The sequence below is a fragment of the Calliopsis andreniformis genome, chromosome 3, assembly GCF_051401765.1.
Source record: "Calliopsis andreniformis isolate RMS-2024a chromosome 3, iyCalAndr_principal, whole genome shotgun sequence".
NCBI lineage: Eukaryota > Metazoa > Arthropoda > Insecta > Hymenoptera > Andrenidae > Calliopsis > Calliopsis andreniformis.
The window spans coordinates 15,387,256-15,411,474 of NC_135064.1; the positions used below are offsets into that span (position 1 = coordinate 15,387,256).

The 24,219-nt window shown below is 40.0% G+C and overlaps 3 protein-coding genes across 3 annotated transcripts in view; 2 read left to right on the forward strand and 1 right to left on the reverse strand.

Moving 5' to 3' along the window:
* Positions 1-978, forward strand: part of Chinmo (Chronologically inappropriate morphogenesis) — a 50,597-nt gene extending 49,619 nt beyond the window's left edge. Inside the window, exon 7 of the mRNA XM_076393525.1 lies at positions 743-978. Coding sequence (XP_076249640.1) covers positions 743-978 — 236 coding nt within the window. The remainder of the gene's footprint in view (positions 1-742) is intronic.
* LOC143188959 (neither inactivation nor afterpotential protein G) lies at positions 187-17,697 on the reverse strand. The gene is made up of 10 exons (XM_076393524.1): positions 17,372-17,697; positions 16,399-16,601; positions 15,943-16,302; positions 15,399-15,572; positions 15,090-15,243; positions 14,903-15,024; positions 14,245-14,428; positions 13,947-14,169; positions 13,467-13,648; positions 187-211 (listed from the first exon to the last, which is right to left on the reverse strand). The coding sequence occupies exons 1-9, from the start codon at positions 17,490-17,492 to the stop codon at positions 13,513-13,515; spliced, it is 1,677 nt and encodes a 558-aa protein (XP_076249639.1). The 5' UTR covers positions 17,493-17,697; the 3' UTR covers positions 187-211; positions 13,467-13,512.
* A 1,138-nt stretch (positions 17,698-18,835) lies between these two features.
* Positions 18,836-20,867, forward strand: LOC143188709 (coiled-coil domain-containing protein 43). Its single transcript, XM_076393116.1, has 3 exons — positions 18,836-19,029; positions 19,749-20,137; positions 20,218-20,867. The coding sequence occupies exons 1-3, from the start codon at positions 18,865-18,867 to the stop codon at positions 20,288-20,290; spliced, it is 627 nt and encodes a 208-aa protein (XP_076249231.1). The 5' UTR covers positions 18,836-18,864; the 3' UTR covers positions 20,291-20,867.
* The last annotated feature ends 3,352 nt before the right edge of the window (positions 20,868-24,219 follow it).

Below are 24,219 nucleotides of genomic sequence, written 5' to 3' on the forward strand. Positions count from 1 at the left end.
CATTGGCCTGTGCCTCTTGCCGTGAACTTCATCCTGCTTGGAAGGACTCGTGGAGATCCCCGACATAAAAATGGCAAAACGAGGTGAATGATTGCGTAACCTGCACCTTTTGTCCTCTCGTTAGCAAGGAATCCTACTTCTCTGTTTTGGGAACGAGTCTTTTGTGAGAGTTGGTCAGAGGATAGTTGGAGAAAGAGTTGCAGAATAGCAGCTAAAATTAAAAGTAGTAGACTGATTATTTTATGCAAGTAAACAAATTAGACTCATAACAAGCATAGTAGGTATTTGTTAATTTTGATCTTTTCCGGGAAATGAGAAAAGAAATTTTTCATAAAGTAGCTTTCATTATATTAGGAATTTCTAGTATTACTAGAAAGAAGAATCTATAGTTCGCAAAATACTATTTCATAGAATCAGTATAGATAGATACCTCAACTCATCCCAAAAGTCATCATTAAACTTTCAGTCTGTATAAACTGATTCAGAAATCAATTATCATTTACTATTGGGAGCTTAGAAGACGTCAGCAAAGCGATATAGAAGCAAAAGAATTGCAAATCTCGCTACAAGTAGTAATAATTGGTACGACCAATTCAGCCAGAACGAGAAATGCGTGTGTACCGTCTTCATATGTTTATACCAATCATACCCAGTGATATCTTTTCCCCAGAGTATTACAATGTACTGAACCATGTAACAAGAACCATCACCAAGTCTAACCATCAACGTTTCATTCTTCCAGGCAAGAAACTGAAGTGTCCCTTTTGCGAGAGACTGTATGGCTACGAGACGAACCTGCGCGCTCACATACGGCAGCGTCACCAAGGTATCAGGGTGCCGTGTCCGTTCTGCTCGCGGACGTTCACGCGGAATAACACCGTCAGACGGCACATCGCACGGGAGCACAAAGCGGAGCTGAACCTAAAGGCCTTCCAACAGTCGAACCACTCGGTGGTGTCGGATTCGGTGCCGCAGTAAAACGACGCCCCCCGTCGCCGTCGTCGTCGTGGTCGTCGATCGACTACTCAAGCGACCTGCCAGTGGCACGGAAACGAACGCGAGGAAGACTACGAGGACGAAGGGACGACGACTAAGGGACGGTGGGCGAAGGTGTCGCAGGGTCCACCTTTTCCCTTCGTCGTCGGTCAACGCCGTCCCATCCCATGTCGCATCCGAGATGGCTCCCTAAATTGTTCGCTTCCCTTGTGAAATAGCCCCTGCTGCAGTTGACAGCGCGAAGGCAGCCGTTTACCAGGTACACGAACCTTGGACAAGAGGATTACAAAGGGAAGCCGATCCTCGTGACCCGCTGGGTCGTCGCGACGATCTGCTTTTAATAGTTGTCAATTACGTCGCGAACGTCTCGGGTCCACTTTGCATGACTCCAAGGATTAACGGTGGTGCACGACGAGGCTCGAGTCTCTGGCGTCCATGGATGTCCAGCGATCGAGGCACGAAATTTTTAGGAGGATCGTCTGATGGAATCATGCTTTGGATGGAATTTCTAACCGTGGATTCTTGAATCTACTCTTATGGATGTTCTGATGGATCTGGACCTTCGGACGTCGCGGGGACTCGGATGTCGCAGAGAAGGCGTTGACCGTGGAAATAGGAGAATTGTCCCCAGTGATCGGATCAAGGAAGATGGTGAAAGGGAAGGGAGGAACGGAAGAGAGCGAAGAGGCTCGGGAGATCGTCGATGCCCGATCGTTGCTTGCACAGAGGTACACGAGATCGAGGGGGGAAGAGTAACGCGCGTCGCGCCACGGACACGCTCGCGGATTACGCTGCAAACCACAAAACTAGTCAATGAAAGTGCAACGTCAAGTAAGAATTATTAACTAATAACGTTTAAAGAGCGCGGTAAAGGAGAACGAATGGAGAGTAGAGAAAGCGGACACCAGAAACAAGCGCGACGCGATTTAGTCGTGTTCAAAGCAGATTCCCACGCTGGCCAGCGAGGGAGAGAGCGAGTTGACGAGATACGAGGCGTCTCAGGTGAATCGTTCAACCGTACACGGGATTATTTTTTTAATACACAAACTCTTTCAATCAGCCGCTTGCATTCGAAGCGACCGCTCGCCAGAGCGATTGAGCTCGCTCGAACGAGGCGGTCGCGCGAGCAAGACACGGCACAGTCGCTGTTTTGCGAAATAGTCGTAATAGAAACAAGTGTCTACTGCCTCTTAACTCTATAGCTCGATAGTTGAACGTTGCCGGTTGATCGAGGATTATTTAACCGCTCCATCGTCGCAGGAACGCTGTTATTACTGATAATGCCGCAGAGGACAACTGTTACTATTATTGCTGTTGATGTCGAGAGCCTAGGGTCGAGGCACGGGGTGATATAGCCACTGACTAACTCCATTCACGTTACACGCAGTTAGTGCCAAAAAGGAACGAGTACCTTTTTCAATCGGATTCCACAGGAAACAGAATCGCATCTTTGTTTTTCCTCCTCGAGGAGACGCTGTTAGACTAGACGTGGAAACATATCCAGAAGAGAGTGGTGCATCACGCCGATACTGACACGCATTCATTTCGTCCCTTTGTTTCTTTTATATAGATATACCGTTTTATAAAGGATTTATGAGATTATTATTACGATTCTAAGACGGACAGGCTGTCGAGTTACCGTATATAAGCCACGCGCGCGCGGATCCCTTCTGGCGAGTGCGCTCCATGTTAAACGCTAATTTGGGGAACCACTTTGCACGGGGAGCAGGCCTTTTATATTATAAGAGCATCGTTTTGTGCGAACCTCGACGCCTTGGGGAGACACCTGTTTCGTTCGTTGTAACCTGGTGAACCGGTGTCTCCTCGCAAGTGCGTTTCCCAATGGATGTTCCAGGCGTTTGCAACGCAAGCAATATCTGCTTTCGTCGAGGATCGCGCACTCGCTCGGAGAAATCGCCGCGCGAACGTTACGTCACGCGAACAATCACTACCACTTTGTTACCTGTTTACAATGTTTAATACGGACTTTTGTCCGAAGCAATAGTCGCGGATCGAGATATAAGGGGATTAATAGCCAATAGAACCAGAAGATAAACAGAGCGTATAGAATAATTGCTAGCCCCGTGGTTGTACGGGATGTGATCAATGCAATAGTTATTATTACATTACCTATAGATAGATTATATAGATACTCCTAGTCAGGATGGCACCACGATATTACTTGTTGCAGTATTTCGACGCGTTTTTAGTACAGCCCCGTTTTCGTTATTTTCTCCTCTATTTTCTTCCTTCCTCTGTTACGTTTCCTTATCGTTCTTTCTGCTTGTATTTTTTCTTTTTTTCCTTTAATTTGTTACAGAAGATGTTTAACTAAGAGAATTATCTCACAACGATACGCCTGCCGTAAGGTATCAAAGACAATAGACGATAGAGAATTATTTAGTAATATTTAAAAGATCGCATGCGAGCTATAGTATATATACACACAGAAAGAGACGTAGACGCAGATTATGTCCGTTCTGTTCTATTTTGTTTACCTCGATTCTCTTCATCTTTTTGTTTTTATTTTCCCTCGTTCTTTACTGATTATTACTATTAGTAGTTTTTTTTACTCGTTCGTCCCTTTTTAATATGTCTTAAGTCGCGAGCGACTTTGTCCGTGTGTTCTGCCAAATGATCGATACGTAATGACAGTACTACCTCATCGTTTTTATGATAAACGCATAAAGAGAAAACAAAGCACAGGGAACACTTGAGCGACCACAGTAATATACCTGTACATTCCGTACAGCCGCTACTACTTGTCTGATTAGTGTCGGGACTATTCCTCTGCTGTTATACCCTGTAAGAGGGTACGAGCGCCGAATCTCGAGGCTTTCCGCGCAAGCTCCTCCTATTCTACAATCTCCATTTTTTCATCAGACAGCTAAGCGAACCAATGGAAACAGTATGGTATTTCCTTAATATAAACTACTATACTACATATTTTTCATACTTCACCCTCGCCTGTGATGAAACAGAACCAAATCATCAGCACATAAAGTGATACCACTCGCTCCTTATAAGCTCACTGTTTATACCCAGCTGTAAGATTATAACGAATACTATACCCTGTTTCCACTGGTTCTCTGCTATACTGGAATTCACGAACTTTGGTTGTTCAGTGTGACTTGAAGTGGGAGTTGATTTATCCCTCTGAATCTTCGACAATGGAAATTGGTGAATTCTAGTATACTCGATCCCGAAAATAATATTAGGGATAAGATTTTCAGAAGAGTCGTACGCCGAAAGCTCTCGAGATCGATCGACACACGTGATATATAAGCTCTACATATTATCTATATATATAATATATAATAGATCCGTTTTTTTACAAAGCCGCATTATTGCATACATACAACAGTATGTAACTGACGACTAGAAACAGTCGAGTGGATTGAATGTACCACGCGTATGTGTGTGTATGTGTGTGAGTGCGAGTGGCTGCGTGATTTATAACTCGAGCGTGTTTACTTGGTGAAAACAATCATGCGATTTCATCGTTCAGCAGCGAGGTTCGATCCCTAAAGCGATCGCGATCTTCAGGCACAGCGAAAAAAAAAAGAAGAAAACAGATACAGAGAAAGAGTTTCAGGTCGAAAGCTAAGAAACGGGAGTGAAAATCAAGTAGCGTCGCGACGTTCGTTTTTTTTTTCGGAGGGAAAGGGGTGGGATGTTGAAGTTTGGGGGTGAACCGAATCGAAGAGCGAGGAGTAGGGTCTCGTTGAACACACGTGCTCGCTTCGTCGACGAATTTCGTGGCTCGCGTTTTCCGATCATCTGGGCTGATCAGATTTACCAGTGAAGAGAAGAGGGTGGGGGATTGTAGAAGGGCGAGAAGAATTCGAGAAAGGGTGGATATCTCGGCGAGAGCGGAAGGGACGCGAGGACGTTCGAAAGGAAAAAGGAAAAGAGGGGGGGATGGATGGTTTATCTTAGACGGGGGTGATACCGATCTTCTGGGGCGCACGAGGATGGGCTTTGAAACAATTTAGACGATGTAAATTTACTCACGGAGGGTGGACACGAGTTCAAAACGAAGACGCTGCCGGAAAGGGGATTATTCAAAAGTGTTATGTGTCGTTTACGTATGTGATGATAGGAACATACACACACGCGCACACCACAGACACACACGTACACACAGGGAACGTACACGGGATACGTGGCACATGGTAGATGAACGTTCACGAGTGTAAATAGCTCTAGGGCACCTATGCGTATGTTTTCATTCTTGACTTGTTTTGTTCTTTCTTTTTCTTTTTTCTTTTAAATTAAGTCGTTTCTCTGTTACCGGGTGTTCTGCCAAGCGGAAGCGAAAAGAATCGAAGGAGAGTAATGTGCGGGTCGTACAATGAATCTTTTAGCGTTAAGTTTTCCTCCATTATTTCAAACTCTCTTTCCTCTTTATTTGATCTATTTTGTTTTTTGTTTTCCCTTTTTTTTCTTAAGTATTTTTTTGGGGTGGCGTTCGAAACGCGATGAAATTGCGAGGGTCGAGCGTTTAGGGTAACGCTGCGCGTTCACGGAGAGGATATTTAGATTTTCGGGGTTAAAAAGCCGAGCTTTTAGTTGTTTCGTATTATAGTAAAGCCTACACGCGTATGCATTGTATATATGTATATGTACGGAAGAGTTGATTTATGAATGAGGGTGGGGGTGAAAACGGGAATAAAATCGATGGGCATATTTCATTGATCGATGCAAAATCGAATTTAGCTTTCGTCACTGAGGAAAAGGATTTTTACACTCGTTCTTTTAGCCTGTATTTATCTTTCTCCTCTTAATCTTTATTCTTTGATTACTATGTTTCATCGGTTTAATTGTTCCCTTTCGTTTCGTACTAGGTCACTCGAGAACGTATTGCAAAGAAGCTTGTTTCACAAAAGAATGAAAGAATTTATTTAAATTCATTTTTATAAATATTAGTTGTTCACTTGTTTATAAAGTGAATCAGTTATGACACACAATTTCCTAAATTTTATTTCACTTACATCTAATTGACCACTGAAAATTGTTTCATAAAGTCGGAAAAATCTAGCTTCTTTTTCGTTTTGTCATAAAAAAATAAATAAATTAATTAATTGGTACCACCTAGCTAAGAGTTAAACAATTATTCACAATAATAAATGTACCAGTACATTCTCAAAATGAAAGCAAGCTCTCAGATGATAGTCCTCGGTGACCCCTTTTTGTTAAGTTTCGCGCTGCCAGACAGTATCCCAGTGTGAATACGCCTTAATTCACGTGCACCCGCATTTCGTCTCGCGGTACACGTGAACAAATACCAGAACAAGAAACAATCACACACAGAACACTCGTACACTCATACACACAGAGAGGGAAGATAGGCGCGATATGTGCGTACGCGGTCGCGTGCATATATCCACGTTACGAAGCCACGCGCGTGCGTACGCATGCATACGTATGTACCATTATTGTATCACGGCGTAGGATAAAATGTTGCATGTTGTTTCTATAATATGTGTTTTACGGATTGAAAATCCTTTATAGATGTCGTGTGTGACACAGCTTGGGCGAAGCGAGCTTTACACCGCGGGTCCACCGAGCATTTGTTTCGCGTTTCCCGCGCGAGTCGCGAGCGTCGCGGAGTGGCTTAGATAGAACCAGAAGTGAGAGGGGAAAAAGAAAGAAAATCGGTATGGCAAGAAGAAAATTTCTCTCGAGTTTCGGCGAAATGAAAAGTTGCAGAACAAATTTACGATAAAGAGCAGGAGGGGGAAGTGAAAAGGAAATCGGCGAAAGTTCGATGTTCGCGTTCGACGCACCCGCGACCGTGACTCGCGGTGTAAACGGGCTTTCCGCGATTTAAAAGAAAGAAAAAAACGTGAAAAAGAGTAAAAAAAGAGATTGAAGTAATCCTTCGTCACTGCTATTCGGTATGGAGTCGCGCGAGCAGGCAGGGCATCGAGGGTGAAAGAGAGAGGGTGGGACGGAATAAAAGTGTTGGGTGACGAGAGAGAGAAACTAGTGTTTGGGGAGAAGCGAGGTTGTTGCGTGCTCGCGTCAGCGAAGGAGGGTCGATGTTATCGCTGCACCTACACCTACGCGCACCTACGCGCGCAGAGTGCACTAACAACTACACTATACTGTTTGATCATCGTATAGTATATAATAGTACTATACTATAGTTGATAATGATTGCATAGTACATGTATCGCGCACGCATTAAGCATATTTAACGTGAGGAAAAAGCATAAAAAAAAAAATTTGAGAAGCGAAGAAGTAAGAAAACGTAATGAAACTTTCGCGGCAAGGAGGATAATAACGATTTACGATTATAATGATAATATTGTAAACCGTAGGGCTCACCAGTGTCGCGAGGCGGGGCTTCGATTTCGGCGGCGTGCGGCCCTCGGCGCGCTGTCGGGCGGCCGCGATTTATAGTACAAAGTAAACTAAATAGTTAAGGGGTAAACGATTGAATGCGACAAAATGATAGATTGCAGAGTTGCGGATTTTTGTAAACTTACTATACACGCTGTATAATGTAACACGATACAATCGAATGACGATTATAGATGATGACGGTTTGATATAGTTGGAATATGGGACGGTCTGGTGGCGGCGTCGATGGAAGGTTGACGATTCGATGATCGACGTTCGATTAAGCTCACACTGCGTTTCGATCGAGTGATTCACTTCTTTTACTGATTCGTTTGACATGGTGCACGATTCTGTTTGGTGATGTTTGACGTCGTTGGACAGATGGGCACTGTGAATTCACACTTTTAATGTTCAACAATGTATCGAGAGTTTTTAAGGGAGATATACTTGAGAATCTTTTGTCTGACCAACGACGTGCTTCACCTACTCAATAGAATATCAATAGTCTGTGATCTCTAGGAAAAAGGGGGCAACACCGTTCTAAGCGTCGAGCCACATCAAACGCGTGTTACATATCAGTTTCAGTGAGGAAATCCGTTGCATCTTAGCTCTATCGTTTACTCTCGCGACTCTTGCCCTCTTCTTCCCTCGTACTGACCGTTTCATGTGATCGTATTTTATACCGCATAGTTTGCAATAGTTTATACTAGTTACAGAGTTGTTGAAACGTTTACATACAGACTGCTCCGTTTCGTTGTACCGAGTTTATGCGTTGTTATAGTCGGGACAGAATCGGTTAGCTGTTCGAGGGCTCTAAGCTTGAAATTCAAATAATATTCGAAGCATTTCGAGATCCATCGTTAACTAAGTAGCCCTGAAGAGCTAACAAATATCTATCCGACTATATTTTGTAGGGAATAAAGATCGACCGTTAGCGATCCGATTAATGACTTAAGATGTACAGAACGGCGCCATGCAAACGATCAATGCTCGTACAGACTGTTTCATCTCTTCATCGTATGCATTCGAACAGAAAGACTGGGAAAACTGGACACTGCCAAACGCTATCGCGAATCTTTTTAAGAACCTGTCCATCGATGCACGCTTTTATCAGCCGTTCGTCACAATAACGGATCATATACAATACTTCGTCACACACTAGTACAAATGCTACCTCACACACGACATACAGGGTGCAGTAAGAAGTTGAAGGGAAAAAAAAAATAGAAAAGAGAAGGTTATAAATCTCTGTATATAAGCACAGTTAAAGGAACGGTATTTTGCGATGTCGAACGTCTCAGAGGTGTCGACAAGGCACGAACCGTCACGAATTGCGGACGATAGAAGACGATTGACGAACGAAGAAGGTAGATTGCAAACGATGGTTCAACAGAAAGGTCAGAATGAATTCGATACGGGGGCCGCCGTTGGCGGCTCGTGCCACGAGTCCTTTTCTCAGGTATATGAAAACCAAGTACAAACTACAAAGTATAATAGTCGATAAGATTTAATAACATAAATCAATAATCAAGCGATGCAATAGTCGAGTGTATAGTAGGGATCGTCGGTGTACCATTGTTACACCATTTTTTTTTTCTCTCCGTCTCTAATTCTCTCTCTCATCTTTCACTCACTCACACGCTCGATTTTTCTCTCTATCCTTATCTTTCATTAGCACGAGTAGCGTTGTTAATAATGACTGCTATCGATTATAGTCACGAGTCACCGTGTACCCGCGGATGATGGCGCAATGTATCGCACAGTACGTTAGTTGTGTATTTAAGGACGCACGAACAACGTATCCTCCTCGTCCTTTTCCTCATTAATTGCGACCTTCTGCTCATTAAACCACTCTTTTCAACCGTTCGCCTATCGTTCCGTTGATTATCGGACGAACAAAGTCGAGGGAGAGCACTCGACCAGCGAGCAAAAGGAAAACACTATCGGTGAAAGAACAGGTGTCACGAGGAGGCTAATTAACGCGAGAATTAATTGCCAGGCTGCTGCTCATCGACGATTAGGGCAGGTCTCGCGTCGTATTAACGTCGTTCGCTCGCGCCAACTCTATTACTCGTTTAATTGACGCACTTCCTTCGACTCGAACAACTCTTCGCCTTCATTTTCGCTAATCTTCTTCACACGATATCCTCTCGCGATGCAATCATTCGTAGAGTTCAATCAGACGCGTCTGACTTTTCTCCCTAACTTCCTGCTGGATGGAAGACCGCGAAGGACGTTTCAGCGTTTATTGTTCTTGTTGAGATACGTTTGTTCTTTGTTGGCATTGCTTTTGTTGCGTGGCGTTTCGATGCTAGAGTGTATCGAGTTTCTACACTGTGCACTGTGCACGTTTTTCTTCTTGATCGTTGATTTTTCATTTTAGGAAATCTTTAGGAAATGTTGTGTACTTTTACGTTTCGAATAGCGTTTCTTTGTTCTAATTTTTTGTTTTCTTTTAGGAGAACTTTATATGCAATGTAAAGTCGCTTTGTATGCGATGTCGAAGTCTTTTCTGTTTTTGCAGTGAACGATGAAGCTTCTTTAGAAGATGTACCTCTAATTATTTGAATTTCGAATGTATTAGGATTTCTTTTTTTTATTATTACCTTGGTGAAAGGTATTTGAAGTAACAATTTTGCACATAGAGTTTTCATTTTTTTTTTTTCTATTCAATTTTGAATGGAACACGAGCATGCATCTGGTACTTTTTCTTCACGAAACGCCACAGATTTTCCACGTCGTTCAGCATCTATATTGAGTCTCCTTCTCTCCACTTTTCTCTTCATTTCCACCCTCGTTCTCTCGATTCCTCGTCGAACGAAGGAGGCTCCTCTATTTCATCCCCAATCGTTCGCAATTTTGTTCACCTTGTGTACTCGGAACAAACTGGCAAACCGGTGACCATCATGAATCATGATAATTAAGACGAACGCGATGATTCTAATTGTAAGTTGTATACGAAACCGCTTCTACCTCAGATGAACACACTGACACACATTTTTTACTATACTCATGTTAAGTAACTGGTTATATAACCTACAAGAGTGTCTCAAAGCTTTAGTTTGCAGATTTGACTGAGTGACACAAGTAACAGAAAGGAAGGATCATACTTTAGATCTAGGTTTTCGAATATTTTTTAATTAACTTTGGGATCATAAATATCTAACACATTGCAGCTATACAAAAAAGCTTACTGCTTGGTAACACCTCCAAAACGATTAATTTGCAAACGTACATTTACAAGAAATCAACTTTTGTTCTTTTTCCACGATTTCCGTTATCTATGGTACAGTTTATCTCTATAGATTTGAAACACCTTATATTCACGGTTGTTCCTTTTCAATTTTTTTCATCCACTCCACGAAGTATTATTTTCCTATAAGACCATAGCAAGCGAAAGAGAATAATGAAAGAAACACGAAACAAACCACGGGCAACAATATAAATAGTATACACGTAACTATAATGTAATATAGAGATATAAGACGAGATAAAGCTATAGCTGTCCGAAACCTCCCACGACTGAATATTTATCAAACACACACCACCCCCTTTATACAACCTACACCTTCGTCCTACTCTCCTCCAGATCCACCTACGAGCATACCTTGCAAACCTGAACAAGCCCTCAGACAGCCGAGTATATGTAAATACATCCGTTTATATTTATTTATTTATGTTTCTATGCGCTGGACGCGTCTATGTTACACGCAATTGCAAATTAATCGATAACTATTTCCTATTAATAACGAAAGAGTACACTCATTTTTTCAATATAAATATATATATATTTAAATAAATATATATATATAGATATATATATAGATAGAATATATATATGTAATATTAAGGGAGTACTTGTTTAGATCGTAAGCGAGAGCCCCGAATTCGTCGCCCCGCGACGCGACAACGCGTCGATGAACAAGAGATGATATATAAATAAATAAATAATTAAATAAATGTATATTATACGCACGAACGAAAGCGAGAGCGAGACGTCGGGAGGAGGACAATGGCGGTTCGTAGATCGGCTCGAACGCGCGGTGCACGCCAGCCATTCTCAGTTTCCTCCCCGTTTGCGCGGCCGAACTTTCAATCTGCGCGTCGATCGGCGCGGCAATCGAGGGATCGACGTCGAGCGGACGATACCTGGGCATTCCGGAAATTTCGAAACGGGAACGCTGAACTCGAGGAAAGGAATCTCTTCTAATCTGTTTCTCTGCTTTTTAAATTCAATTTTTATGGATACGTACATAATCGAAGGAACAGAAAGTCATTCTTACATAGAAAATACTTGCAATCTTCTACCTCTTTCTTTTCTTCAGCATTAGATTACAGTTACCTTTCCGTCACCACAATTTCTTTTGAAACATAATTTCAATTTTTAGAACCTTCTTCATAAGAATTCAATTCATATAAACTGTGTGGCCTTTTAGTTACAACGCTCAAAGTACACAGATTTATATGAAAATGAATTTGAAACTACTTCATATAATAGAGTTTAATAGAATCCTTTTTATACAGGATTTAGTGAGACATGTTAAATAAGGGTTGAATTGAGTCCTCTTGAAAGAGAACGATCTCTTCCAAAACGAATCAGAGGAGAGGTACCTATCCCTAGATCAGAATTTCGTGTTTGATGAGGAAAGAGTTCCCGTTGCCTCTCGTCGCTCGGAGCAGCGTCGGTCCACGCGCCGCGCCGTCGACACCGATTCGACGAGAACCGATTATATTATTCCTGTTACGTTTTATTCCAAAGGGGAGCGAGAGGCGGTGTGCTTGCGCCGCGGACGCAGAGCGACACGGTGGTTACCAATTTTGTTCTTAAGTTGAGAGATTACGTTTACGTTACGAGTATGAGAGACAGATGTGGCGGGGAGTGCGCGAAGCGGAGGGCGGGGGTGGTCCTTCCAAGGGGAAGAGGAGGCGGGAGACCACGAGGGCGCCGGATGTGGGAGCCCGAAGCGTGAACGGAGCGTGCAAGCCGTTAGTTGCGTTTCTTCGTGTACACAAAATGACACTTCGCATTATTATTATTATTATTACTACAGAATTATTTTATTTATACGAGAGGCCCAGTGTGCGCCTGTGCGAGTGGGAGGACCGAGGGCGTCTTGGTCGCGTTTCAGCCGCGTTTCGAGCGACGTTGGAGACGTGGCGAGGAACGCGGGAGAAACGTCAGAGTGGAAGAGAAGCGTGAAAGGGGTTGGTATGGCTGGAGGCGCGCGTCAGGGGGAGAGAAAGGAAAAGGAAGAAAGGGGAGAGAGGCGCGGAAGTGGAGTAGAGAACGAGTCGAAACTCTGCCATTGGAACCGATCCCGGACAGGAACTGGGGTGGAATAATGACACGTTTTACGATGAGTTTCGGGGGGGGTAGGGGAGGGTGGAGGAACGAAGAGGAGAAAATGTGCGACGAGCGAAACGCAGAGAGAAGTTACGGTTTTTTTTCTTTTTCTTTTTCTCCAGAGCGCGAACGAGGTGGCAGGGGTTCGTGCTACGCCGTTGAGTGTAACTCACCCTTTTTTTTGTTTGTATAAAAATTAATCGAAATTTAATTAGACTATTAATAACTGTTCGATTACTGTAAAACAAGAAAAACTTTACCATTAATTATAAATTACAAAAAATCGGATGTCACATCTTTTTCCTTCCCCTCTGTGTTCTGTTCTTTTTAGTTTCTGATGACTATTACCTATGTAGCACAGAGACATCTTAAAAACGTTTCAAAGACATCCAGTAAAGTCCTAAAAATAGCCAAAAGACATCTCTGAAACGTCCGATGTTAAAAATCAGTATGTCTTTAGGACGTTTTGAAAGACATTCATAAGATGTCTCAAAGACTTCTAAATTACGTCTATAAGACGTTCAGAGAAAAAATAGACGCCTTTAAAACGTCCATGTAGTGTGTCTTTAAGGCGTCTTATAGACGTAAATTTCGCAAGTCTTTAAGACGTACGCTGTTGGATGTTTTCAAGACGTCCAAATTATGTCGAAAGACGTTCAAGCATGAAATGGACATGAAATAGACGTCTTCAAGACGTCGTGTGCTATCTGCATAATGATAATCGAGATCGTAGTAAATTGGAAAGAAAGTAAGTTGTTCGATTGATTTCACATTGTACCTTTTCAGAAATTGTATATCTTTCGTGGCAGTAGGTACATCGAGTTTTAGTCAGCCACGCGATCAATGATCAAGTCACTAACTCGTTCAGCCATCGCGATAAGAACGGAGTTTGGATTGCCGGAAATAGGGGATGGCAGTATGCTGGCATCCATTATTCGAAGTCCGTCAACACCCTTCACGCTGAAATGAAGAAAATATATGCGTTAGTCACGCACAATTGTAGCAGGTAGAGTTAACTCTCAGCTGGTGTGGTAAGGTCACAGCATTCATGCCAAAATGCTAATTCAATTTTTAATATTTGGTACAGAATTGTGGAATTTAGTAAAACACTTTGAATTTTTTGTATAGATATTATAAATCTGCTTTTCTCTTAAGTTGAGAGATTCTATTCTATTCGCTATTTCCCTAATTTTCCACGCGAAAATAGGGAGTTCCACAAACACCCTCAGTCTATGCATTACAATATTGAACTTTTTACCGTAATTTCTCGTCAACGACCGCGTGATCATCAGATCCCATCCTACATGTGCCAGACACGTGATAACTCGTGAGGCCAGCAACCCTCATTACGCATTCCGAGTACTCAATGTCTCGGTAGTCCTGTGGAAGGTGTCTGCATTCTTCCAAGTCAGGATGGTGAACCTTCGCGCCATATTCACGAAATTTCTTCGTATCGAGCGTCTGAATCGCAAAGTTTATAGCTGCAACAAAATTCGTGGTTGTCACGCGACAAGCGAGCGAAGAAAGGAATTGTTGCGTGAGAATTGCAGGCCTACCCTCGTGCGTGCATAAAACGTCGTCGTAGTGCTGAAGGTAGGCTGGATTGATTCGTGGGTGATGACGGACGTTGATGGATCTTAACGAAACACTTCCACGACTTTTTGGCTGCAGGCAATACGACAGGAACAGGAAACCCTCCTGCGAGTTGTTGTTGTACGACGGATACATCGATCTGTAAGTCTGTAGGTATACCCATTAGTATATTGAAAATACATAGTAGCTATATTTTTTATTAGCTTTTTATTTTTATGATGATTTGTCCTATTGGGAAAAGTAGAAACATAAAACAATTATTTAAATGTATAGTAGTAAGTACTTTGTACACTATTTGGAACTATTTCACCCGAAACTTAATTTTATTCCTTATTATTTAAAATTTGTTATTCTTTAATGACAGTAGGTATTTAGATATAGATATATTCTTACATGAGAATTCAATTTACACTATTTTTTGCGACAGATATTCAGTTCAATAAGAGTTGCGTAAAATGCAACAGAATTGTGATTCTAGAATCGTAATTAGTGGTATATAGTCTACTAGAAATAATAAAATTAGCCAGTAAGAGATGTTTCAGGCATGGGTCTTGTAGTTAAGTCAATTAATTAAGGTTCTACTGTAATTATTCAAATGTTCTACGTTTTATTTTTCCTTACCTCGGTTTTGTAATTAGCTATGGGCTTTAATAATCTCTCTTCGGTAGACGCCATTCCACAAAGCATAACGCCGCTGTTATTCGTGCGACCAGTTGCCATTATAGCATTCGTTGCATACCACCCTGATTCCAAATTCACAAAACGAAACATAAAATCAGGGAAACTGTTAAAATATCCTTCAACTCACCCCTGCCGAAAACAAAATAGTTGACCACTTCGGGGAGCGTTTGTAGCTTTATCAAAGTTATGCTCACTCTTGCATCAATATTCACGTATACTGGAAGGATCAACTGGTCGAAGAGATTTTTGCCCACCTCAGGAAGATGACTCACAACTGGTATCTAAAAGTATCTTTTTTGATTTGCAATTTACACAGTCATTTTACGTGGCCAGAATAAAGACAGGATATTGCATTTTTTATGTATGCTTCTATTCTTAGTAGACGTATAACCGCGCGTCGAATATTTATTTTGGTGAAGAACGAATGATGTATCACCTGAAATTTGTTAAGGTCTTCGGCTGGCCCGATTCCCGAAAGCAAAAGTAATTGAGGGGTATTGATAGTACCGGCGCAAAGGATCACTTCTTTTCTCGCGCGAATTTTTCCCACCGATCCATCTTTGTAAGTCACTTTGATACCATCTACGCTCGCCCCTTCTTTGAAAAGTATCTGAAAATTTGCAATGCTTTATCAGAAATCAAATTCTAGAACCTTCACTTTTAAATACACGAAACATTCTAAATATCTCAAAATATGAAAACAAGTTACTCCAAAAATTAATTAAAGGTTCAAAAATATGTTTAACTGGTCAATTGGTGATGAGTTAACTCTTAACTCATCATGCAATAATTTTGTTACATGGAGCATAAACAAATTTAGTTATCGTAAAAATTGAAATATTACTACCTATAAAAAGTTAAGTGTGCCATACGTTTACTACAAGTCAAATCTTTTAATTTAACGTGAATTTCTTATAAATATTTCTCGTCGAAGAATGATCCAATTAGTAGCTTCAAAAAATGATTGACAAAAATCTCACTTTGGATACGAGGGTGTTCGTCAAAATATGTAAGTTCCACCTGGTCCAAGCACTCTGCAAGTACGCGTGAAACGTGGTCCATCGTGATCCCTTTTTGGTCGTGTACAACCCCTTTTGTAACGTCGCATTATTCAACTTCAGCGATTCTTCCGCCATGAGAAAAGCCTCGGCTAGGTACTCCTCCTCTGGACTGGACATTACGTTCATGATATCGAACACCTTTTTGAAATACGGAAGTAGATCAGCGTGAGACCAACCCTTGGGCCATTCTTTATAATCTTCAGATCTCCCAAAAGAGTGGACCAGATGATTTATCTGCCCACTTCCACCTAATCCTTTGCCCCTTGGCACTTTTTGTACCTGCGGAGATTTTTCATTTAAACTTGTGCTTCTACAAGTAAAAATCTGCTGCCATTGTAGAATTAATATTCAGTTTGATAAACAAGCTTTATTTACGCGATTCCAAAAGCCTTTCGAGGAGAACATCTGCGGCTCTGTCGAGTAAGACCAGTCGACCTCGGTGCCCTGCAGCATTGGTGTCAAAATTGGTACCGTAGAAACCCATCCAAAGTAACCACCAGCCTCCACCAGCAACACGGTCAGGTTTGAAATCTCGGAGAGACGAGATGCTACCACGCATCCTGATGTCCCAGCTCCAACTTCCCAAATAGGAAATATATTTCGATATTACCTGTTGCCCTGCTTTAAATACCCTCCACTCTTTTTAAATAATTTTGATATATCAAGGAAACTAAACTTTATTACGCACTTAACAGGAAAATTATAGGATTAAGGTCCAAAGTTACGTCAACGCAACATTTCGTTCTTAGTTTTTTCTTTTAGCGAAGACTGTTTTTTCGTGTTACTATTATGAAAGTCATAGACTTTCTTGTAGATTTTTCTCATTTAGTGAGCGTCTATATACCTAGTGTCTATTAATATAAAATGTCTTTTTTGCCTCGGCAAAATAATGTATAAGGTCTATAACGTACAGGATTTATACATTTACGTTTTTCAATAACATTTCGTTTATGCAACCTTGACCCTTAATTGATTATAATTATTTCTCAAAATAAAGTTCCTCGTTTCCACTTTTTATTTCTAAAAGTTTCCGGTTTTAGACTAAAGCTACGCTAAAATAATGGAATGGTTTAAATTAAAAATAATACGTAAATCGTTTCAATCTAAAAATCTGTTAAATACCCCAACACAAGTAATACCTCTGCGACATTGCATCAGATAGCTTATTCAAAATCCGATTTACCGCGCGTTATTGTGACAACGCGCACGCGAGGTCGCGAGACAGCACCCATCGAAGGGACACGTGGATCAGCGGATTATTGGACTTCTGTCTAGATTTTAATAAACCATACGCGTAATATTTGTAACTCCCATTCGTGTCTGATGAAAATAATGTTCCTTCACTTACCAATTATGTAATCGTAGTGCGTATTGGGGTGCTCGATAATACTAATCGGCCTGTTAAAATAACAGTGATAAAGTAATGACACGAGAAGCACGAAGACTGACAGCAGCACATAGTTCCACATCCTGTCGGGGAAGACCAACAATTGGGACCAGCGATGCGATCGGCATCAATGACAGTAAAGACTGAGGGAATAAACTGAGACGGTCAGGGTGCACGGTGATTCCAATATTAAATTAGCATTTCTGCTCGCAATCGATAGCCGTTTTACGGTAACAAAGACAAGGGGATGATGCAATAGCGATACAATGGTAATGAAACAACTGTAGAGTGATCTTAAGGGTGAAACTGACTGATGATAAATAGTGGTATGTAAATTGGACTGGTTAATGTTATATATATACATGTTATGTATATACGTTAATATATCATACATGTTATATACGTTAACGTATACACATACATTAAAATGTCTTGGACTATGCAGATATAAAGATGAATTTATTTAAGTAGTTACAAAACTTTGTAATTGTATCGATACAAAACTTAGTATTGATTATTGTAGAAGGGTGTGAGCGTTAATGGAGTAAAAGTAAAGGGAAGTGAGATGTGAAATGTATTGGTTTTACTTTTTAAATTAAAATTACCTTAGGCAGATTGTTGTAGAACATTTTTTACGAAATTATAGCAATTCAAAAATCGACAATTTTGCTGTCGAGTTTATATAACTTTAATTCCTACCATTCGTGGTGTAGTATTCTTATTTTACACTGAATCGGTAACGTTGTGCGCGATGCGAAAGTGGTAAAGGAAACGTAAGTCCGCAAGGTTTATTACAAAGAAAATACATAATGTGATACATCTATCTGTCTATTCTATATTTTGCTAGTGATTATATAATAAATCTAAAGAGAATTTAAGTATAATAATTTCAAGTTTGAAAATTGCAAATGATATAATAAATAATGTTTCACAGGTTTCCAAAGAATGACCTCAACGAAGACGCTTAAAAAGTGTCTATTAAGGAAACTAAACATGTTCTACTTTTCTATTATTACATAATAAGCTGAAGATGATTTACAAGAATTCTAAACTCATGCTTTCATAACAACAAAGAAACAATTCTAAACCTTGATATTATTTTATATACATACAATAAACTCTGAAATAAATCTCTGTTCAGAAAATTCTAAGAATCATTCAAAATTTCGTTTTTAAACAGAACTGCATCAAGATTTCTACTTCAATTTCTTATTGCACATTTACAGAAAACACGTCGACTATTGTGACTTACAAAAAGAATCATAAAAAATATAGCATTTAATATTCTAATAACAAGGCTGAATAATTTATCATTCTTCTATAAAAGGTGCATGCAAATGTAATTCTGGAACCATGTTAACGCGCAAGTTCGTATTTATCTGGGATGATTGCTAAAGAGACGTGAAGTCTGTCGCCAATAGTAGCGACTGGTGTGAGAATGTGAGAAGTTGAACATGGCCGTCGCGACGAACTCGTTTGATAGTTGGCTTAGTAACAAATTACAGGCTTTAAAGACGGACGAAAGTGTATTTGGATCGTACATCAAAGGAATATTGGAAGGTGATGAAACAGAGGATGAGAAGACTGAAGCCCTGGAAGGCATACTCGCGGGCATAACGGTGAGGAGCACACGGATTGTGAGGTTAGAATGTTCTTGCTGTTCGTAATCGAAGTTTATCAACCGGTCAAAAATAACAGGCAGTGCTATTATTATTCTTTCTGTCATCCGTTCGCACGTGTTTCTTTAAACTCGGCACATTATGTATTCATTATTTATGTAACCCTTTAAGTGTCGCTATGTTCACCGTATTTGACGTCTTGATACAGTATTTCCTCAAAACCTGATCTCCTAACCTTAAAGCACGAGTATAGCTAACAAGGGGAAGATTTCGTGTAATAACATGGGTTGTTTAGTGAACTTTTGCAGAATGACAGAGCTTGAACTACTGAAATTAGTAATACTTAGTTTTAGATGTAGACGTTTCATAGTTTACGGGATATTTGAGGTTGAAGTTTGAAGTGCTTTGTATCCTTTGTAACCTAAGGGAATCTGTATACAATTGGATGCATGGTTCCAATGAATATTGGATATTCTCAATAATTACTCCATAGTGTAGTGTAGTTAATAAAGTGTATTCTTTGAGCTTAGCTTGAAATCCTAATGTCACTGTTTTTGTTATTTATGCTTTTTCTTTTATAATATGTACTCTTTTATCCGTGTTCAAATTTTTAATTGTATTTTTATATGTACAATTCAGCAATGTCTTACAGTGTGTTATTTTATTTGCAACTCCTCTTTATCTGTATATTATAATAATCTAAGTTTATTGGTTCACAGGATGATAACATTGGCAAACATGTGACAGAAATATTGAACGCCTGGGCTGAATGGCTACCTGTTGAAGAAGTATCAGCTCCGAAAGGACCAGTGGAAGATGTGGACGTTAGATTGGCACGGATGTTGGAATCACAGTCCCTTCCAACTACCACTCAAAGGAGTTACACTGAAGAGGAAAGGCGAATAAGGGAGGCAATACTTGCACAGTATAGTCAAATGTCAGAGGACGAAAAAAGTGAAGGTGAGGGGGAAGAGGATGGAGCCAGCGGAGGAGATTGTGGAATCGAGAAAAACACAAATGCTGCTACGATAGTACAGCAGGAAAGGGAAAAAAGAGAGAAGGCGAAATTAGAAAGTCAAAGAAAGAAAGAGAAAGACAAAGAGGACAGGTAAATTTGTAACATTTATTTTTCATGAGTACAAAAACGATAAAATGTATTGATACTGATATTAATTTTTTTCAACTTAGGGAAAAACAAAAGCAGTTAAAAGAGGAGAAAAAGGAGAAACGAAAGACACAGAAAGGAGAAAGAAGAAGGTAGCATTGGGACAACAGGATTTCCAATTTTACCTCAAGAATAATCAAATACAAAATAGCGTACATATATGTTTATTCTCGTGCATGCAATGATCTCCAACAGCTATTTAAATCATTTACTAATCTTGCATTAGAAGTTTTTATCTGTAGTATTCATTTCTTCAAAAAGCAGAATCTCAGATGAAATACCAATCATGCGTGTGTTGAACAACGTTTATCATAACTCTGTGGTATGTGATGTTACATCCTGTGCCTTCTATATGTTATAAATCTTTGTAAAACATTTTATTGTTTTCTGAAAGAATTTTTTACCGTTTTACACTTTTCTTGTAACTTTAACATTTGTTATACGTTACTTCTTTTGTATTCAGAATCTCTGACACTGATTTTTCTTGACACAATTTCATTGAAGCCAACAATGAAACAAAACTCGACGCATAAAAGTAACACTCTGAATAGAGATCAATAATTTGTACTTATCATTATGCTTCGCGTATCATGTTTTCTTCTTTTAGTAGATAGCTCATGTATTTAATACTAATGTATTAAATAAATCATTTAAACATTCAACTTGAATCGAACGATTACAAGTGTGTGATCATTCATTTCCTCCAATTTGTATAAAAGATTTTCATGTTCCAAAACAGTTGACTGGATGGCGATCAAACTGAATCAAACATTGTTCTTATATTTGTATTTTTTTATTAGTATATATTTACACACAAGATATCGTGTCGAAACCGAGTCATCTTGGTATTGCATTAATAATGAAAGACAAACGCAGTAAGATAAAAACAAACGAACAAATGATACAAAAGATGATGATGCTTTCAGTATCGTATCGTTATATATACTAATGTCATTATTATAATCATTTATTATTAGCAATCTTCTCTCATCGTTCACTATAGTTAAGTTGGGCAGAAATTGACGAACTCGCACTTGCACAATATAACAAGGTCTTCCATGTTGCTGTTTCTCAACGTCGAGTTACAAATTATCGCATCAACTCCTGCTCTATCTTGTGTGGCGCTCTCATTCTCTCTTTCTCTCCTTACATTTTCTCTATTTTTGTGTATACCCTTTCCCCCTCCCGGCTCTTTTCTATTTAGTTTTACAAAGCTCATTGTTACACCGTATCGAATTTAAATACCAGAAACTAATACGCCAATACATGCCTTGAAAAATAACAATTCGAATTTATAACATCTCGAGTCTGAAACATGCGGAAAACTGCGTTGTTATCAAAGATATATTTATTGTTACATTTTGTACATGCCTCTATTCAATGGGATACGTACTATATATAGCAAGAGAAAACACTCGACAACGACGAAAAAACATACGATGCAGGAAATTTACAAATTCAGTTACAAGTTTCTTCTCCTTTCGCTCTCGCTCTCATTCGGCAGCAGCGCGCAACTTTACCGATCGGTCAGACGAATGTTCACGAAGGATAACGATACTCGCTGCTCGTGTTTCTTATTAATGCCTAGCTAGGGAGGATTTAGACGACACGCTAAACACAAAATCATTTTTACTTTTGATTGTCCTATAAGGATTACTCTAGAAACGATCAACAGGCGACTCCGTGAATCGATCCTATGCTACAGAAAATTTCGTATCCTGAGGGGGAGGGGGATGTGGGACTGTCGCCATGTATGCACGGTTACTATCTAATTAAATTCGATAGATCTAATCGCGTCGTTAACTTGATATTTAGTTGCACGCTGTCCTAACAAATATACGCTAAGAGCATTCCACGCTGAAGCCTGAAAGAGAGTCTTCCCTCTTCTTCGTTTCCGTATAAATTTCGACCACCGAAGACCATCCCCATTTCCATTACGATCCTCCAGACTAGAAGACGACCGTTACTTTCGGTTCGCGTTGACAGCCGAAAACCAAGAAACCTAGATCGCGACAACGACCGATTCTAATATTCGTTCGGCTCTATTTAAAAACTTTCATTTATATAATAATACGTTGTTCAATTACTCAAGCTCGAACACCTCTCTTCGATCCATATCGTTCCTTTGTTTTCCCCAAGAAAGTGTCTAACTTCGATATCCTTTTCGTTTAACTTTAGGCGTACCGTATCACGTGACGCATGCGCGCGCATATAGGACGCGACGCAACGGTCAATTACGTAGAGATTAGTCGATCCTAAACGCGTGTAATTTGATCCCACTGTATACAATAGTGAACACAACTAAAAACTCAAGGACTGTACAATTGGCGCGAACGATTCAGCAAGGACGAGAAGCCTACGAGAGTCTCTTCTTTCGTATAATCCATTATACTAACTCCTCGCTAATTCCTCGCGCCAAGTATGTGCAGTCGACTCGATTAAACCGTTCGCGTAAAAGCTGACGCGAAGACAAAGTGGTTTTTTTATTCGATCGAGTGCTCTCTAACCGACCATTCGAGCGCTTTGATCGTTCTATGCTACGCGGCTCTGGTCGTTGAGCGTACTCTGGTGTGCGGGATAGCGCCAACGCTGGACCTAACTCGGTTCATCGAACGCCTATGCGAATATGCTCGGGGGAGGAATCCCTCACGCATCCTTTTTTTCGAGAACGATTCAATTGACGCGACTGTACACTCGAACAGTACCAGGGGGAGGAGTAAAGGGGTAGCGGGGACTCCAAGAACTGGAGCTACGTTGTTCGAACGATCTCGTCTCTATTTATTTCTAACTGAATATCCTATATTTAACTCGTTTTTTTGCTTCTGCGTGGGTTTCTTAACACGTAAAATTGTATATGCATATATGTATACGTATATGCAAGTAATGTTGACGCATTCTCACCAGATGCATTCTCCCCGTGTATAATTTTTTTTTTTTCTTCTGCCTCCCGTTTTCTTTTATTTCTTCTCTCTTTCTCTCGTGCACACTCTCTCACGCATAATCGTACATGCACACGCGTTGCGTATTAATGTTAGTTATTATACACGATTTGATATTCTTGTTCGCTATATAAACCTGTGTATGTGTTTGTGTGGTTTGTTGCCTTAGACACTACGCTCGTTTAAACGTTTGACTCTTCGCTCTGACTACAGTCGTGTGAAGTGCTTCTTCCGTGGGCAGCTTCCTGTCTCTGCCTCTCGCGCCGTTGACGCCTGCGAATTTTATATCCTTATTTGTCACGTGATCCAATGAACCAATCAGAGCGAACGATTCACGAACCCGCGAATTATTTCAAACATTCTTGCGTGTCGAGTAAACTGCGATACATGACTTGGGAAAATAATCTTTCCTTGTTAAAAGAAATCAAAATATAACAGACTTTATGATTGTGAATATGATACTAGTATTAGATGATGTTAATTGTTTTCAGAGAAGCGATAAAAGTTCGTGGGAAGTGAAATGAAATTTATTAACATATACTGTCTCCTTAATCACATTTTACTGGACACTGTTCATATATTAAATGAATGATTGAATTACATTTGGTTATCAATGTGATTTTGATGATTTTGTCAGTCATTTTAACGCGGGTTCATTTTTCGTACTTTTTATCTATTTCTTAATCATTTTGTAGCAAGATGAGGCATCTGAAGGAAGTATTTAAATATCTCTATTATTCTATAAAACACAAGAAGTCAGTATTTTAGGCTTAAAATCATGCAAAATTGTGTAAGTATATTCAAAAACATGAAGAAAAAAATGTATATAAGAAATAAATAAAAATACTGGTTTATTCATTTTATACGTATTCCTTTTCTTTGTAAAAAAAACGAGGCCGACAATTGAACTAAAAGACTTTCATGCAATTTTGTTACTTAAATTATTACTATATCCTATTAATTACGTAGTTCTTAGGTATCAAAAGTGTTCTAACGAGCAAAATTAGTAGATATGTATATTCTTTTATTTCACACGATAGCATATCTCATGCATATTTTTATATCACTGTTTATCTTCCTTTGCGA